The sequence below is a fragment of the Triturus cristatus genome, chromosome 1_1, assembly GCF_964204655.1.
Source record: "Triturus cristatus chromosome 1_1, aTriCri1.1, whole genome shotgun sequence".
Lineage (NCBI taxonomy): Eukaryota > Metazoa > Chordata > Amphibia > Caudata > Salamandridae > Triturus > Triturus cristatus.
This window is the reverse complement of record NC_140579.1, coordinates 96,333,572-96,353,077: the sequence shown is the minus strand read 5'-3', so window position 1 is coordinate 96,353,077 and position 19,506 is coordinate 96,333,572. Positions and strand designations below refer to the sequence as shown.

The window sequence follows — 19,506 nt, the reverse complement described above, 5'->3', positions numbered from 1 at the left end:
ATTATGCTTCGGGGTCGAGCTCCTGGTTGCGGCGGTGGGACCAATGACCAACACAAAAAATAGTGTCACGTTTGTGAGTGCCGTCTTGATCCAGTCTTCCATGAAGGTCTCTGGGACATTACCCTCGGCGCCCTCAGAGAATCCCATAAATCATAGGTTACATCTGCGGGACCAGCCCTCCACATATTCCATCCGTGCCTCCAATCGACTCAAGCAGACCGCCTGGGCGTCCACCGTCACCCTCAATATGGAGATCTCCCCCTGCACTTCCGTGACCTGTGTCTCTGTTTCCACTGATCGCTCCACTACCGTGCGAAGGTCGATGTGGAGGAGGTTCATGTCTATGGCCATGGCTTTGGTTTTGGCCTGAGGCTTCAATTGCTGCCAGAATCTGGGCCACTGAGGGCTCCATTGCAGGTTGTGTCGCCTCTTCAAGAAACTGTGATGTGGTGGTACCCACTCCCTGTACCGTGAACTGGTCAATCTATGTCTGCTTGCTGCCCCTGTGCTGTTTGTCCTTACCCATGCCACCTTGAGGACCTGCAACTTTTTCTCCCTCAATATCTCCAGGATTTCTGGCGTAAGCACTACAGTTGTGGTCGCTCCCCACACCTTGTGTGTCTAGAATGAATGCCACCAGTTCTTTTTTTTTTTAATAACAATTTTATTGAAAACATTGCAGCAGTCATGACACTTAATTAGCACCTTCACAGGCAAAGTATACATTTGGGCTTTGGAGACAACAAGTGATACATTCAGGGTAGTAAGCATTGGGTCAAATCAATTAGTGAGGCATTACAGAGGTGGTTACATGTACATGTGAGAATCGGGGGGCCCCCCGTATACCGTAAATGAATGGTGGCCTTAAGCTTTCAGGTGACCGCGCTTGCCCCCATTTTATCCAGTATAGCCCGTCTCCCCCTCCTAAGTTCAACCGTAGGAGAAATACAGATGTCCCCCCGATATTTGTTCCAACGTCCCCACTTGTGATCCCACTTCCGCTGGCAGCCTCGACTTTTGTATACCATTTTCTCCGCCACCATGGCCTGATCCATATCAGTGGCCCATACGCGCAGCAGCGGCATGGTGTCTATCCCCCATTTCTGGGCAATATTCCTTTTAGCAATGGCCCAACCCACGGCCGACCACTCCTGCTCCGCCTGGGTGAGGTCCGTATCTTCCCACACATTAAGGAGGCAGAGCTGGGGAGAGGGGGTAATGGGCTTATCTATGGACCTCGCCATCTGTCGGGTGACTTCTATCCAGTACTGCTGAATATGGGGGCAAGCCCGTAGAATGTGTAGAAATGTACCTATCTGGTGACAGTGTCGTAGCCAGAGCGTATCTGGACGTCTTCCCAATTTATACAACAGTTTAGCATCAAAATGCACACGATGCAGAATTTTGAGCTGAACGAGGCGAAGTCGCATCGGTATTGCTACCTCACGAGGGGAAGATGGCGCTTCAGTCCAGTCCTCGTCAGCCATTTCTCCCAAGTCTGTCTCCCACCTGGCCCTTAATTTCCGCATTGGGTCGGTACGATTATTAATTAACTTCTTATACGTCAAGTAGATAGCCCTACGGTCCATTGGGTCCAGCAACAGCCTGTCCTCCAAAGGAGAGGAGTCTGGAAGGGGGGCACCAGCAGGAAGGGCGCCGTCGATAGCATGGCTAATATGAAGATATCGAAAATACTCGTGTGAGGGTGCGATCTGATATTTAAGCTGGAGCTCCGCGAATGATGCCTTTTTTCCTTTAATCCATACATCCCCCACCGTAGAGATACCAATAAGGTCCCATTTATCGAAACCTGCGCAGGTGCTCAGACGCCCCAGACAATCAGGCTCCCAGAGTGGGGTGGCCTTAGTTAGCCGTCCGTACCAACCCATGCGCCGTTGGAGCCTGTGCCAGATTTCCACCGTCCGGGCCGTAGGGCCAGTCAAGCCTAGATTTTTTTTTGGTTTGAGTATAGTGCTCTGTTATACCCTCCCTTTCCCAAAAGCCAGCGTTCAGTACGGAAACTGGGATCATCGTGAGATCTGAACACCCACTGGTTGACTGCTATCAATTGTGCTGCCTGGTAATAAAGGCGTATGTCCGGCAAGCCTATCCCGCCATCGTACCAGCCCATAGTGAGTTTCTGCATTGCGATTCGAGGCGGCCCGGTATCCCATAACAAACCTCTAATTGCTGCCTCAATCTTCAAAAAATAGGATTCGGGAATCGGGATGGGCGTCTTCTGTAGGGCATAGAGAAGGCGGGGGAGGTCTAGCATCTTAAAAAGGGCTGCCCGATCCAGGAGTGTGAGGGGCAATGTCTTCCAATGGACCACATCTGCCCTGAACCGCTGCAATGGGCCCACTAGGTTTCGCTCATGAAATAGGAATGGGTTTAATGTTATAAAGATGCCGAGGTATTGGAAACCCTGTGATGCCACCGGAATGTTATACCCCCTGGGACTGTGTGATGGGTCACCCCAAAGGGGGTACATCTGGGATTTGGAGGAGTGGGCCCCAAAAATATGAAAAATATGAAGTACCCGACAGATGGAGCGCGCCGGCGAAGCTAGGTACAGCAAAATATCGTCCGCATACAAAGAAATACGGTCTTCATGATCTGCAGTCCATTTAAGGCCTCTGATTTCAGGGTCACCCCGGATCCAGACCGCAAGCGGCTCAAGTGCCAAGGCAAAAAGAAGCGGCGACAGTGGACAACCCTGTCTCGTGCCACGGCATAGGGAGAAGGAGCTCGAACGGTGGTTGTTAACTGATACGTGTGCCGTGGGCAAGTTATATAACAGTCTGATCCATCCGATCAGCCGGAGACCCAACCCCACACGAGCCAGGACATCGAAGAGATACTCCCACGCCACCGTATCAAATGCCATTTTGGCATCCAGCGCGAGCAAAAGTGCTTCTTCTTGGAGTGTTGCAGCACGGCCCAGTGCCCCGTGAACATGGCGCAAATTACGTGCAGTATTACGGCCTGGCATGAATCCCGACTGGTCAGGGTGGATCAATGCAGTGAGATATGGAAGCAAACGATTGGCCAGCAGTTTGGCTAAAATTTTGGCCTCGACTGTGATCAGGGAAATGGGTCGGTACGATGCACACTCGTCCGCTGGTTTACCGGGTTTGCGGATAACCACTATGGTGGCGGTGCGGATATCGGCTGGGAGGACGCCAGTCTCATAACACTCATTATACAAGTTCAGCAAGTGAGGCGCAAGCTTCAGAGCCATAGGTTTCAGTGTCTCTATCGGGATTCCGTTGGCGCCCATGGCCTTGCTGGACCGGATATCTTGAATGGCTTTTTGAATCTCCTCAACCGAAATATCCGCCTCCAGGGCCTCATTATCTTGCTGGGAAACACAGCGCATTTCAATAGTGGCAAGGAGGTCTACCGTTTATCAACAACTTTTTCACAGAGGGTCCAAGGGAAGCTTATTTATAGAACTATTGGTTTCAAATCCCTTGTAATCAATACATATGAAACACTATAGAAACCTAAGGTCTGAGCAAAATTATTGAAGTGAGCATCAAAAAGGAACAGCAGAACAAATTTATAATGTTAAAGAGTTATGACATAGAAAAAGAATCCCGTCAGCCACCAGACTGGCGTATATCATCCTTTGGGATGTACTTTTTCTTCACTTGCACTGCATTAGTCACCATCACATAAAAAGAGTTGTTGGTACTTAATGAATACCCTGCATCTATTGCATTTTTGCAGGAGAGTGAGTTCTCTCTATCTACTCATCTAGCCCTAAAGTTTTCAAAGGGTTATACTACTACAACTGGATCCCAAAGGATGATATACGCCAGTCTGGTGGCTGATGGGATTCTGTTTCTATGTCATAAGACTCTTTAACATTATAAATTTGTTCTGCTGTTCCTTTTTGATGCTCACTTCAATAATTTTGCTCAGACCTTAGGTTTCTATAGTGTTTCATAAGGAGGTCTACCGCCCATCGTGCCTGTGAGTTCTGTGGCGGAGTATAAATTTGCTCATAATACTTTGCAAACGTTTCGGCAATTTTTTGAGGGTCAGTGATCAGTACACCATCCGGCCCTTTGATCGCGCCCACCCACCGCGCAGCCAATTCCTTACGTTCCAGCCATGCCAACAGTTTACCGGTGCGCTCACCCAGCTCATGTATTCTGTGCCGGGTAGCAAGGGTGCGTCGGTTGGCATCTTCAAAGAGCAATTGCCTATAATCCTGTCTCTTAACATTAAGTGTGTGTTGGGTCTCGTGGGCAGGGGTATGCGAAACATCGCGCTCGAGGTGTAGTATCTCCGCCTCTAACTCGCTAACTCGTCGCTTACTTTCAGCCCTGTGTCCCACTATCATGGACAACGCCCGTCCCTTGATAACTGCTCCGTAAGCTCCCTATAGCGTTATCGCCGACGCCACAGACCCAGTGTTTTCTTCAAAATAGTAATCAGTGTCCTGCCACAAGGAGTCTCTAATGTGTGGGATTTTTAACAACCAGGGCTGAATCATTATGGGGCCAGGTTGCCGTACCCGACGGGCTCCGAAGATAGATTTTACCGGGGAGTGGTCGAATATCCCCCGTGCTAAGCTCGTGGACTCAGTGAAGTGTTGAATCTGTTGCGCCTGGGTGAACAGGTAGTCAAGCCGTGAGTGACTACCATGAACACCAGATTGAAAAGTGTAAAGTGCGTCCCGGGGATGTGACCATCTCCAAATGTCTACCAGGCCGAACGCATCATTAAAATTGCGTAATTGCGAGCCTTGTGGAGCTTCCCGTCGGGGTGGAGTGCGGTCTATGGCACCGTCCATCGTCAAGTTAAAGTCGCCGCCCATAACCAGGGCACCCTCAGGCAAGGTCATCAAGAGCGTCCCCACATCTGCTAGGGTCTGGCGCTGAAGGCCCGGTGGTGCATACACTGAGAGCACATTGAGGACTCTCCCCTCCCAGCTACCTGAGCAAGCAACACACCTACCCTGCGGTTCGGTCCGTGTAGTGTGAATCACATAAGGGCAACCCTTACGTAGGAGGATCCCCACCCCTCTGGATCCCGAGGTAAAGCCAGAGTGCGCTACCATACGATACCCCTTTCTATCCAGGGCCGGACAGGAGTTACCTATGAGGTGCGTTTCTTGGAGCAACACCAAGTCTAGTCGGTGCCCATAAATATTTTGCTGCACAATACCCCGTTTGATTTTGTCTCCCAGCCCATTGATGTTCCAGGTCATTAGGCTAAGTCCCTTAGTCATCGCCATAAGATCCCAACAGTAATATGCTAGAATGATCGGAGTGACCATTGCAGTGAGGCCCTTCAGCCACTACTCTAAATACAGCATTAGTCGCCACCTCGCCCTTCATAAGGACGAAGGCGATGAGACCAGGAGCCTGTAGGAAAGTACTCCGTACCACGTATTGATACAGAATGCCATTTAGCACTGCTGCAAGAAAACAATAAAAAACAACACCCCAAACAAACCAAATCAAACAAGCCGATACCCCTGATAAGGCATCTCCCACCCTGCCTCCCTGCATAACGGGACTAGAACCGCCCACCTCCCCCAACATGCAGAGCGCCTGTCGCCCCCCCATGAACAATTCGAGGAAACGTGTGCCGCCCCACTCCCAACATATTAACTGACATCGCATAGGATCCTTCCCCCCCACCCGACCCCATCCCCACTAGGAAAGAAAATTCTTAGCACTGCTTGGATTGCTAGAGCCCCTCCAAGCCAACTCCATCGTAGCGGCATTTGTCGCACCAGTGCCTATCTAGAAAACATTTCTAACGAATAAGTACACATTTGAGGAAAACCACTCTGCAACGGCGGAAGCCAGTCTATCGTCCCCTCAATGTCTTCAATGGAGGCCCATGGTGACAACGTACCAAAGGGGTGAACACTCCACACATCCCGGGGCACACCCATCCTAGTTATCATAGCCTCGTGAGACTACTAGTCCGCCACCGAACACGTTCCAGGGAGAGCCATACAAAACACTATACCATCTTACCAACGTCCAGAATTAGTGCTCCCCAGCTGGGCCCGGGGCATCAGAGTCTGAGCGTGAAGGAGAACGCCTCTGTTGGCGCCAATCTTCGGCCTTATCCTCTGCCGATGGTCCCTTTTTTTTCTTTTTATCCACAGTGTGCCAGCCCTCCAACCAGTCCCAAGCATCCTCCGGGCGAGTAAAGAACCATGATTTTCCATCGGCCTCCATCCGCAGCTTGGCAGGGAACATCATTGCGTACTTAACTTCCTGGTCATGAAGAGCCTTTTTTACCTCCAGGAAGCTACGTCTTTGTTTCTGGACTCTTAGGGTAACATCAGGAAAGAACGTGATTTTGCTGTTCTCAACAGTGACGGGTGGAGCCGCCCTCGCCGTTTGAAGAATAACGTCTCGGTCACGGAAATTAAACACTCGGGCAAGAAGTGGTCGAGGAGGTGCCCCTGGTCGAGGGTGACCACCCGGCACTCGATGGGCTCTTTCAATCGAAAAACACTTTGAAAGCCCTCTGGGCTGTAGGTGCTTGAGGACCAGGTCCTCGACAAAGAGGTCCACTGCCTGTCCATCCGCCCGTTCCGGGACACCAATAATTCGAACGTTATTCCGGCGCATCCTGCCTTCATAGTCATCCAACTGCCGAGCCAATACATCATGGGAGGCACGCAGGTCTGCGACCTCTCGTTTGAGAAGGCTAGTGTCGCTTGTCAGTTCTTTGGTGACACTTTCTACAGCACCCACGCACTCGGCAATATTTCTCACATCCTCACGAATCAGACCCACATCGGTGGCCACGGTATCGATCCGAGTTTCAAGGGACGCCTTGACAGCAGTGATAGCATCCAGAAGGTCTTTATTCGCCGGTTCTACCTTGCCGTCCGAGGCTGGCATCTCAACCCGATCACCGCCCTGCTGGTGTTGCCATGCGAATTTATCCAGTTTAGTCTGTGCCACCGTTCTGTTGCTCCGCCCGGATGTCATGATCACAACTCAGGGGGCGCTCCCCAGCCACAGGGCGCAGCCGCTATTCCCCGCCGCCTGCAGTGGAGAACTCCACCCGGCCTGTCGGTTTTCGCTGGCTACACCCCAGCCGCAGGGACACCCCTCTAAGGCCCAGACACCCAGCAATGGACCAAGGATATGGCAGGCCTATGCCCTCTGTACGCTCAGTTCGCCTCTTCAGTATTGTTGTGTTCCAGCCGTCACTGCCAACCCGGGGAAGCCAGGCGTCGCCGTCCGTCGATTTGCCCCAGTGCCAAATCGTCTAGAAAAGTCATCCTTCCAGTCCCGCGGGCCACCCGTTGTCCAATCACCACCGGCGTCCGAGGCCCGCCACACAGCAGGAGCGGGGAACCGAGGACCTCCCAGCCGGTCCCCGCACGCTGCGTTCAAGTAGCGCTGTGTAGGCATTGGGCACCCCCTGGATGTCTTCACCCCAACAGGGTATTACCAAACAACCCAGATCGGTCTACTGGGGCAGAGGAGCCGGAGGACCGCCCCCACTGCTCGGGGCAAGCACGCCAATCGCGCCGGAACCGCAGTCACTCGATTCTTAGCGGGACACCCAGCCTCCGGGGAGGACCCCCACAGCGTACCGGCCAGGTAGCGTCAGGGCAGCAGTCTGGTCACTCCTCTCCAAGCAGGGCCCTCGCAGCAGCCAGCAATGTTTGTGCATCCCGGTCGGCCGGGGCGCACGCCCGCCCGCACCGGGCCCCACCACGGCACCGACGCAGGCACCAAGCTCCCAGTCCCTACCTCCAGGAGCGGCCGATCGCAACCACGGCCTCACGCCATACACTCCCCGGTCGGGGCGCGTCCTCTACAGGCAGTATATCGGCCGGAGCACCGGGCCCGGAGCTCCGCCACGGCGCCTCCTCAATTTCGCTGCAATCAGCCCCGTGGATCAGCTGGAATCCACGGGCCACAGGGGAAGTCACAGGACACAGCGGAACAAGTTTCTGCAGTGTTGGAGGCGCCAAGCCTCAAATCGCCGCTCTCCGGAGAAAACAGGCCGCAGCCGCGACCTCGCGTAGTCCCGGTATCCATCCAGGACGCGTCTCACCCAGCCCGGCCACCGTCCAGAACGCGGGGAACGGAGCCCCGTCTCGGCACCACCTCCAATCTGCCCCAAATTTCGCCGCTGGGTCGGCGGGAGCCTCGGGACCACAAGGGACACCTCACAGCACGGATCGGGACCACGGGGCATGAAGGTTCAGGATATTGCGGGAGTGGCGCTTCAGAGGCTCGCTACTGAGCGGCCATTCCCGTCGGCAGCAAGCCACGCCCCCCCCATGCCACCAGTTCTGATTCAAATCCAGGGTCCGGTGTTCAGATGCCTGTGCAGGGATCGCACCAGGCACTCATGTGACTGTGGACGCCATGTTCCTAGTTCAGAGCTAGTTACCAGCGAAAATCCTACAGGAGGAGAATGTCAGGATCAATGGCAGGTTGCAAGTCACACAGCCCACTCACCAGTCAATGGGACCGGCCACCAAGATTGTGGGCTCACGTCCAGTCCAGTTCACCTCCACGCTGCCAAGGCTGACTATTAGTCTCCTCTCGCTCCTCTGCACAACCCTCAATCCCGGGGTGGGGCGAATAAACAATTGCTGGCAGCCGCTCACTTGTGTGTGCAGCCACATTTATTATACCCTCCAGGCATTCCCCTGGACAGCACCTGGATGGGGGGGGAAGTCCACAGAAAAGCTCCTCCTCAAGCACCATGGGTCCACCAGGGCCACCAACGCACCCGTCTTCAGCATCCTACCGAGGGCCATTTGCATCAACCAGGGCGCACCGTTGTCGCGGCTCATCTCCACCACGGCATGTAGGAGTGCCTGCAATGTCCAGGGGATCAGCGGTCACAGTCTCTCTTGCACTCGGCCTCAGGAGGGGGGTAAATCAATGCAGCCACCATGTTGGGGGGTCTCTCCGTGGCGAGGCAGTCACCAAGAGCGGAGGCATGCCGGGGCTCCGTTACAGGCTGCAGGTTCTGTCAGCAGGCCGGCCCCACCACTATCGGGGTATCAGCCATCCCGCTTTACCACCCACACTCCGTTCACCTCCTTGCGGCAGCTCCCCAGGTCCTCCCCACAGCTTCGGCAGGCAAGGTGGTCTCCAGCAGAGAGGTAGTGACTTGAAGGCCGCTCCTCGGTCTGTGCATCAGCGCGTTGCAGACAGCTCCAGGGTGTCACTATTTCCATGCCCCCTGGCGCCGCCCTATCCGGAGATCAGTTTCAAGATTTTCAGAGTCGAGGGGGCGGCAGGAGGATGGAGTATGCCTCTGCCTGGGCCGGAGCTGTCTTTTAGTGCTGCCGCCAGGCCATCTTGTTGGCCACGCCCCCCAATCTTATCTGTCATTAATAAAATGAATGGCCATGCTGATCCTATGGATCCACCATAGGCTAAATGAACAGCTAGATCCTATGGATGCCGGAGCCAAAGATGAAAAGAAGAATCCTAAGAAGTAACAGTGCCTAGAGGTTACAGCGTATAGTGACATGACCTCTCCTTTCTGCAGGGGTAGTATGGGGCACTAAAAGATCTGAGCCATTCTGATACCTTTGGGGGGTCGGGAGTAATCGATTTCTTACAGATTTCTGTTCTTGCTAGCGATATCAGAACAAATATCAGTGAGGCCTGATCCAAGTTTAACTCGTCCCAGTGCGGGCACAAGTCCATCCCAAATCGGATCAGGTAGGGGCTTACCTTAACTTCGCAGCCATTGATTTCTTAAAACGTCTGACTTACATACCACCAGAAGAAGGCAAATAACGGGCAGTCCACGAACATGCGTATATCATCCTCCTCTGTGTCACCGCACTTCTAATATTTTAATGGTTCCTATGTGATCTTAGCCAACTTCGTTGGTGACCAATAAGGTCTATGGAGAGTAAACAAATGATTCTTTTTAAGTGGTGCTGGTTTGATCAGAGTGTATAACAGATTTAAAGATACTCGCTATAATTTCTCTTTAGCTAGCGCCAGAAGATCATTTTCCCAGTGCAGGTATGGGACTCCCATTTTCTCATCTGTTGCGGAAATGAATACCCAATACCACTGGGAAACCCCTTTTTAAGGTTGTTACTTAGCCCTCACCCACCCGAGAAAATCCTCCTGCACCGAACCGCTCCCCTCTGACTACGTTTGGGATGACCACTAACAACAAAGCTGCGCTTGTCATGTCACTCCAGGTGGAAAGGTTGCCATGCTGGTGAGGGTAACTAAGTTTATCTGGGGTTCCAGGAGAGCCCCAAATTGGTGCCAAGTCCGCATTGTAATCTATCCCGAGAATTCTCCTAAAGGATTCCCACACCCTCAGGATTGTTAAGAGTACCATTAACCTACCTTGTTTAAAAACTTTGGGTCCCCAAACTTGAACAAAAAACTTTTCAGGCTTAAATGCTTCAACATGGCTCTATACAATTGACCCATGTGAGAATTATCTAGCTCTCCAGCCAAGAACCAGGAATTCTTGAACTGGAAAGAATAATAATAGGCTTGACAACCCGGAGGAGCGAGGCCCCCTTGCTTCAGTCTTATCCAGACCTTTTTTCATGAGATCCTGGCTCCCTTGGACGCCCATATAAAGCTGCTGACCCTCCTTTGCTTCAGTCTCCTCCAGAGCGTCCTTCATGAGATCCTGGCTCCCTTGGACGCCCATATAAAGCTGCCAACCCTCCCTTGCTACAGTCTCCTCCGCAGCTTCTTTCGTGAGATCCTAGCTCCCCCAGATGCCCATATAAAGCTGCTGACCCTCCCTGGCTTCAGTCTCCTCCTTCTTTCATGAGATCCTGGCTCCCCTGGATGCCGTATGAAGCTGCCGACCCTCCCTTGCTTCAGTCTCCTCCGGGGCTTCTTTCGTAAGATCCTGGCTCCCCTGGATGCCCATATAAAGCTGCCGACCCTCCCTTGCTTCAGTCTCCTCCTTCTTTCGTGCGATCCTGACTCCCCTGGATGCTCATATTAAGCTGATGACCCTCCCTTGCAATGTCTGCAAAAGCTTTTTGTGGAAAGGAAGTGGTTTAGTGTTAAACAAGACAATCACCTTCGGAAGAACCAGCTTCTTAATGGTGTTCACCCTCCCATAGATACCGAGGGGCAGATTTTCTCTCCATCTTGTAAGGCGAGCATCTATATCACAGTGTTGCTTGAACATGAAATACCTTTGAAAAACCTTTGGCAAAAGAGGAACAGTTTGTTTAATTAAACATAGCGGCCGGGAGAACAGTTACTGGCACAGGGTCCGAGGAATGTCTCAAATTACAATCAATCTGTAGCGTTCTTATATACAATTCATTATAGGCAATAAAATGTTTCTGGAGATCCTTGTAGGGAGGGGAATGTAAGTTGCTCCCTCTAGATTCATAAATTAATTTTAATTGATAATCCAGGTGGGCCTCGACCTTGCAAGGACAAAATGCAGCCAGTGGTTAAAGTGTCCAGATGTCTGCCACGGGGAGCACTTGATCACTGCGTGTTCTGTGTTCTAATTTGCTCTATGTTCCTAACTCATGTGGCATCTGACTTTATGCTGCTTTTGGAGCGCGCGTACCCCCTGTGCGCTTTATTGGGGCCAATATCCCTTAACAATTGTATTGTCTCTTCACTAATCTGTGGGATTGATCTCGGGTTTCCCGTCCATGCATTTGTCTGCCGGCTACGTGCCACCCCACCTGTGGCCTGTCAATCAGTAACCTTGGGCCTCGGTCTCAGTGCTTGCCAGGCTACGTATATGCGAGTCGGGTTGATGCGGCGTTCACATCGGGTAAATTTGTTAATAAGGACGTGATTTTGTTCACATAAATAAATGTATCATTTGTCATATCAGCATTGATTTTTTTCCTAATTGACAGTGGGATACCCTAGTTAAGTTTACATCCGATATTTCCTCAAACTCTGAGTTCCGATGCGCCCATGATTCCTAATCTGATTTCTGGTTTGAAGCCCTACTTTCTCTTTAGCCCGGTCTTTACCTTATTGATTAGATACCCTGACAGACTCCCAAAATCTCTGGCATGCGTCTCAAGCTGTGGAACACAGAGCTCTGGCTTCGATGCATACGGAACTATGTCATCAGCATGCAGTGCTAGTCTGGTTGGTAACCCTGCAGCTTCAAAGGGAAGAATGGTCTAATCCTGCCGAATCATCTGGGAAAAGGGCTCAATATATACACGGAACAGAATTGGCGCCACAGGACACTGCTGTCTAGTTCCCCTGGATATCTGAAACGAAGCTGTAAGTTTGCCATCCAAAATCTTAGCGACCGGCACCTTGTATAGCATTTGCACAACTTCGGTAACATTGCTGCGGAAACGATAATCCTGCAATACCTCCCAAAGATAGACCCAATCAACCGTATCAAATGCTTTATCAGCATCGATTCTTGCGATTGTCAACAGGAGATTAAAGGCCTCGGCCATATCATTCGCACCGATAAGTCATTGGGTTAATTTATACACCTTCCTTCCAGGCACAAACCACTTATGATCGAAATGGATCAACTTTTGAAGGACAGCTGATAACCTTTTAGCCAAGATTCCTGTAATCATTTTGTAATCACAGTTCATCTAAGATATTGGTCTATAGGAATCTCCTAACCTAGCACCTTTACCCGGCTTAAGGATCATAACTACAGGTGCCTCATACCGGGAAGGTGGAATTTAACAGCCTTCCAGAGATATCTCATTAAAATAAGATACCCAGAAACAGAAAGAGGATTCAGATGGGATCCCGCCTGGGCCTGCTGCTTTCCCTTTACTGAGCCTCCTAACCTGTTCCCTTATCTCTCCCTCTGTGATCCCGTCTGGCCTGCTGCTTTCCATTTACTGAGCCTCCTAACCTGTTCCCTTATCCCCCCCTCTGTGATCCCGCCTGGGCCTGCTGCCTTCCCTTTTACTGAGCCTCCTAACCTGTTCCCTTTTCTCTACCTCTGTGATCCCGCCTGGGCCTGCTGCTTTCCCATTACCGAGTCTCCAAACCTGTTCCCTTATCTCTCACTCTGTAATCCCGCCTGGGCCTGTTGCTTTCCCTTCACTGAGCCTCCTAACCTGTTCCCTTATCTCTCCCTCTGTGATCCCGCCTGGGCCTGCTGCTTTCCCTTTACTATCCCTCCTAACCTGTTCCCTTATCTCTCACTCTGTGATCCCGTCTGGGTTTGCTGCTTTCCCTTTACTGAGCCTCCGAACCTGTTCCCTTGTCTCTCCCACTGTGATCCTTCCCCTACAGCCTAAAATCTGCTGTTCTGTACGACTTGGGAGTTTTTGTTTTGCAACCAGTTTTTCATTACTAAGCGGTCTGGGTTCAAATCTTCCTCTCTCCAATATCTTAGCTGTAGAGAATGGTGACAAGATTTACACCGGCAGGGAGTGGATGTGATAATGTTGTGTTGTGGGTGCTGTCGGGATTTCACGTGGACCTCAGGTAGGAAGGTATTAAGTATATACACAAGACTCCACCAGGAGCAGATGTAACCTGTCTCTGCCCCCCTCTCATTGAGCTAACGGCCACTCCTTGAGACCCACGCTGTGGCACTCCGTGGCATCACATGAAGCGCGCTGGTCTCACTGAGCTATCTGCCTTAGAACAACCACATCCTGTCATAAGATGTTAACGGTACTTTTGGATATCGTTAGAGCTTTGACTGTTGTGTATGAACAGTAACTCACACTGAGTTCTAGTCCGCAGGCGCTGCTCTTAATACTGAATCGTATTTCAAATACAGGTCCTATGTGATGGTCATCCTTTGTTCCTGTAGCTGTCATTGTTCTTTAATACAAAGATGATGTGTGTGTTATTACAGGTGTAATAATGTGAAGATTCAGAGCCCAGAGGTGGTGGTGAAGAGTTATAAAGGTAAATACCATTGTGATGATTAGCTCTGAATATTACTGTTTATGACTATGATATGGTATGATATGGTGTGGTGTGGTATGGTATGGTGTGGTGTGGTGTGCTATGGTATGAATGAATGAAAGGGCATTTGTAAAGCCCATGGCTACCCGGGAGTGTCCCAGCGCTAGGTATGGTATGGTGTGGTGTGGTGTGGTATGGTATGGTATGGTATGGTGTGGTGTGCTATGGTGTGGTGTGCTATGGTGTGGTGTGGTATGGTGTGGTGTGCTATGGTATGGTGTGGTATGGTGTGGTGTGGTGTGGTATGGTATGATATGGTGTGGTGTGGTGTGCTATGGGATGGTGTGGTGGGCTATGGTATGGTGTGGTGTGCTATGGTATGGTGAGGTGTGCTATGGTATGGTGTGCTATGGTATGGTGTGGTATGGTGTGGTGTGCTATGGTATGGTGTGGTGGGCTATGGTACGGTGTGGCGTGGTGTGCTATGGTATGGTGTGGTGGGCTATGGTATGTTGTGGCATGTTATGGTATGATGTGGTATGGTGTTGTGTGCTATGATATGCTGTGGTATGGTGTGGTATGGTGTGGTGTGCTATGGTATGGTGTGGTGTGGTATGGTGTGGTATGCTATGATGTGGTGTGGTGTGGTATGCTATGGTATGTTGTGGTGTAGTGTGGTGTGCTATGGTGTGGTGTTGTGTGGTGTGCTACGGAATGGTATGGTATGTATGGTATGTTATGGATATTATGGTGGAATGGGATCAGATGGGATGGTGTGGACTGGTATGTTATGGAATGTTATGATGGTATGGTATAGTGTACTATAGGGTGAGATCATTGTATAATTTGGTATAGTGGTATGGCATAGTTTGTTATGGTGGTAATGGATTGAATGGGATGGCGATATGGTATGGTGTGGTCTGGTAGGGTATTGTATGGCATTTAGTGGTAACGTGCACTCACGTCAGGGTACAGTTACTTGATGTGTGTCTCTAAACTTTGTCTTTTCCAGATTTTTCTAGATTTCTGCTTATCTCCATTCTGTATACGTGCTGCCGCATTTCCTTTGTTTAAATCATTCTTTCCCTTGGAAATTCATGCTAAGTTTATTGGAAATTCAGATGCTGTAATTTCACACCTCGCATTAATGATACTTCTAGGCTTGACAACTGCGAGCAACTCAGTTACTGCAGTATTCTGGGACTAGTGAATGGGAAATTACCTCAAAATTTGGTATTTACCACATAACATTCTATTTCCCAGAGTTTTAGCACCAACAGGGAACTAGAGCATGCATCTACACGGACCCAACGCATGCATCTAAACTGACCTAGCACATGCACTTACACTAACCTAGCGCAAGCATCTACACGGACCCAACGCATGCAACTACACTGACCTTACGCATGCTCTACACGGACCCAACGCATGCATCTAAACTGACCTGGCACATGCACCCGCACTAACCTAATCTACACGGACCCAGCTCATGCAACTACACTGACCTAACACATGCATCTACACTGATCTAGTGCATGCATGTACACTGACCTAGTGCATGCACCTACACTGACCTAGTGCATGCACCTACACTGACCTAGCGCATGCACCTACATTGACCTAGTCCATGCACCTACACTGACCTAGCACATGCACCTACACTGACCTAGTACATGCACCTACACTGACCTAGCGCATGCACCTACACTGACCTAGCGCATGCACCTACACTGACCTAGAGCATGCACCTACACTGACCTAGCGCATGCACCTACACTGACCTAGCACATGCACCTACACTGACCTAGCACATGCACCTACACTGACCTAGGGCGTGCATCTACACTGACCTAACACATGCGTCTACACTGATCTAGTGCATGCATGTACACTGACCTAGTGCATGCACCTATACTGACCTAGCGCATGCACCTACACTGACCTAGTCCATGCACCTACACTGACCTAGCGCATGCACCTACACTGACCTAGTCCATGCACCTACACTGACCTAGCGCATGCACCTACACTGACCTAGCGCATGCACCTACACTGACCTAGAGCATGCACCTACACTGACCTAGCACATGCACATACAATGACCTAGCGCATGCACGTACACTGACCTAGGGCGTGCATCTGCACTGACCTACCACATGCATCTACACTGACCTAGTGCATGCATCTACACTGACCTACCACATGCGTCTACACTGACCTAGTGCATGCACTGACACTGACCTAACACATGCGTCTACACTGATCTAGCTCATAAACCAACACTGACCCAGATCATGAACCTACTCTGAGCTCGCTTGTGACCCTACACTGACCTAGCACATGCACCTACACTGACCTAGCGCATGCACCTACACTGACCTATTGCACATACACACAGTTTATAAGATCTTCCCTCACAGTCCACACTCACACCCTGCACTTGCAGTTAGGCCCGTCGCATCACGCACATATGCACTCATGCCATGCATGCACACACACAACACAAGACAACAGTAGAGTACTGCTGCACTGATTTCTGCAGATAATTCCTGAATACTATTTGTCGTTTTCCTGCTACAATTTCTGTAATTTCAGCCAAAATGGAATGTGTCCCCAGTAATATCTGGTTGAGTGGAACCGCATGTGGTAATACTGCATGTGGTAACCCTGTATGTGGTAATACTGCATGTGGTTATGCTGCACATGGCTATACTGCATGTGGTAATCCTGCATATGGTAATACTGCATGTGGTTATGCTGCACATGGCAATCATGCACGTGGGAATACTGCATGTGGTAATCAATTCAATTCAATTCAAATAGCTTTATTTCGATATCCAATATCTTAAAAGCAATTCCATTATTACATCCATCAGTTAATAAAACAAGTTAAAAAATATGAAACATCAATTAAAAGAATATATAAAAAAACATCCAACATTAGGCTCATCAAATACAGAATACCTTCGGATCTAGAGGCAATATTTACAGAATTCATTAGTTGCCCTTCTAGGAACCTTTTTTCCCCCTTTATTGCGAAGTGACTCTCGGAAATAAAGTGACTGTGCAATGTATAGCGAAAAGGACATAACAGTAATGATGAAGAAGTGATTAATTACTAGACTTTGCTCTGTGGTAAATATTTAAATTACCTGTACTATTTTTTATGCGGTAAAATCTAGTAAGAATAACTCAGTAAAAATAAGAGGCAGAATCCGTGGTATTAGAGGTTCTAAAGGGCTTTATTCCTTACAAGGAAATATGGTTCGAACCATAGGTATCATATTCCATCACCACGAAGGTTCAGGAAGGGATAGACGATACATTATTGACAAGTAACGACATATATAGGAAAAGCATTACATTGAGACAGATGCAGGAGGCGTAACAGCTGATAAAAAAGATAAGCATACACATACGTAATGAAGAAAGGCGTGTCAATAGGCGTATATTAGAAACGTCATTAAAAGTGATGTCACAAGTGGGCGGATCCATAGGAGAATCCTGCAGTGTCAGCAGAAATACTTGGCAGAGATGCGCGCGCAGCCGCATGACGTGTGATTGACGTGCAACTAGGGGGTGCAGGGGAATTGACATTTAGCTCTACATGTGGAGACAGAAGTCTGGAGGGTCAGGTCAACCTAATCCCAAATCATATCTAATATCTTATGTTGAAGGAACTGTATTATCCAAAAGGAGAAGGTCTCTCGAACAGAATCTATTCTATACTGACTGTTAATGCGTGTGCAAGCGTCTAAGTGTCTACATGAGATGCGAGGGGGGCATGGTAACAGGGCTATGAATTACTTGTATGAAGACAGTGAAGCCGGGCCCTTTTCACGGTAGCTGGAGGAATGTTTACCTAAACTGCTAGACAGGAATGCATTGGACGAGGAGCGGAGCAGATAACCTGAAGGCTGAATACAGTTTTTGGCAGGCAACAGGCCGTGTCAGGCACCGTTAGCCGCGCATGGAGTAGGACAAAGTTCATGGATACAGATGCGAGCTCAGACTGGAGCTTTCAGAGGCAGAAGACAGGAAAAGGCTTGATGGCAGAATTCAGGGCCTACTTGCATGAACTGTAAAACGTGGAAAGTGAACCACATAAAATCGGTGGCCTTTCATACTTAGGAATGGAATATCCGACCCATTTATGGCGGATCTGAAAGAGGGCATGTTGACGTTGGACGCACATGTATTTGCGTCTTCATAGCTGGAACTGGAGGGAACATACATGTACTCGTAGCATGTACATGGAGCCGTTGGGGTCCAAGATAGGGGACATAACTGATCACAAAATTCATATTTCCTCATTCCCTCCTTGTCCCCTACGGACCCTTTATGAGATATCGATCTTCAGTAATCCATCAATCTGTTCATATAGCATCATTTGTTCTTCTTTCTTCTTCCGGGATCTTGAATGAAAACTTGAAGGTGGGATACACGATGTGGCACACAGACCACAAATCGCTGGCCCACATTGTAGACATAAGCAACAACTGAATAGTATGAGAAAGCCAATACCTAGGAAGGACAGGATCCTCCATCCCCAGGCTGACAACACGCTCCAAAACCAACCGGACCAAGTCCAGGTACCTGGATTCTGGTGTATCTGGCTTACAATAGTTGCATGTCCCTTTTACAGGACCTACTGAATCATTGGACTGTCTATGACTGTCAGCTGGAACCGACTGGGCAACAAGCATCTTCATTTTCGTGTCTTTCATACGTTTTTGTTCATGTTCTTGTTCTTCTCTAATTCTATTGTGGTGATATTGTAACATTTGTAACATTTGTGACGGGGTGTTACCTTGCCAGGTACTCTCGAATTTCAATACTCTATTCTTAACTTGGGGCAGGGAGTTTTCAACTAATTTTGTCACAAACAGATGTGGATATGACTCGCTACTTGCTTTTATGCCACTATTAATACCAAAACATTTTTCAAATCGGGCATAGAAATCACTAGTGTCTTCATCTTGTTTTTGTTTACAGGCTGAGATTGCACCCCAGTCTTCCGTTTTCGTAGTTAATAAACGTGGCAATACTTGCACTAGTAATCCTGGTAATGCTGTAGTCTTTTCCCCAAGCCCTGAACCTGCAGCTCGGGCCTTTTCTTCGGTTTCTAATGCTGTCCAATCTATCTTTTGCTCTCCCACCTCCCAGTCCTTTTCCTTGAGTTTTTCGTAAATGCCGGCAGGCATTAATACTTTTAATATTTTCATAATGTCAGGATAAGTATACTCTCCCATGAGCAACATGTCTTTTATCTCACGGTGGAAACCTGCTGGGTCTTTGTCATGGCTAGGTACTACTTTCTTCATTTCTAATAATTCAATTTTAGTTATGGGCGTGTACACAAACACGCGTTTAAAATTATTGTCATCACCTTTTATTGGGTGTACTTCGCGTAAGGGATTCTGTCTGTCCATGTAATACGTTATTCTTTCCTTGATGGGAACTGAAACATGTTCTGGGCATACGAAAACAATATACTGGTTTCGAAATTCTAGAATTTCTTTAATTAAATCAGTACCTGAACCTCTCCACCTATTCGTGAGTAATTCTGTCAATATGTCAGGTAGGGGACCAGGATCGGAGTGTTGGCTTTTATATAATATAAGGAGGTGTTGAATCATGTATATACCAGCTAAACGCT

General features: G+C 49.3%; 1 protein-coding gene across 1 annotated transcript in view; it reads left to right on the top strand.

Moving 5' to 3' along the window:
* LOC146869605 (E3 ubiquitin-protein ligase TRIM39-like) overlaps positions 1-19,506 on the top strand; it is a 98,355-nt gene that overhangs the window by 60,056 nt on the left and 18,793 nt on the right. The window contains exon 5 of the mRNA XM_085608559.1: positions 13,795-13,847. Coding sequence (XP_085464685.1) covers positions 13,795-13,847 — 53 coding nt within the window. The remainder of the gene's footprint in view (positions 1-13,794; positions 13,848-19,506) is intronic.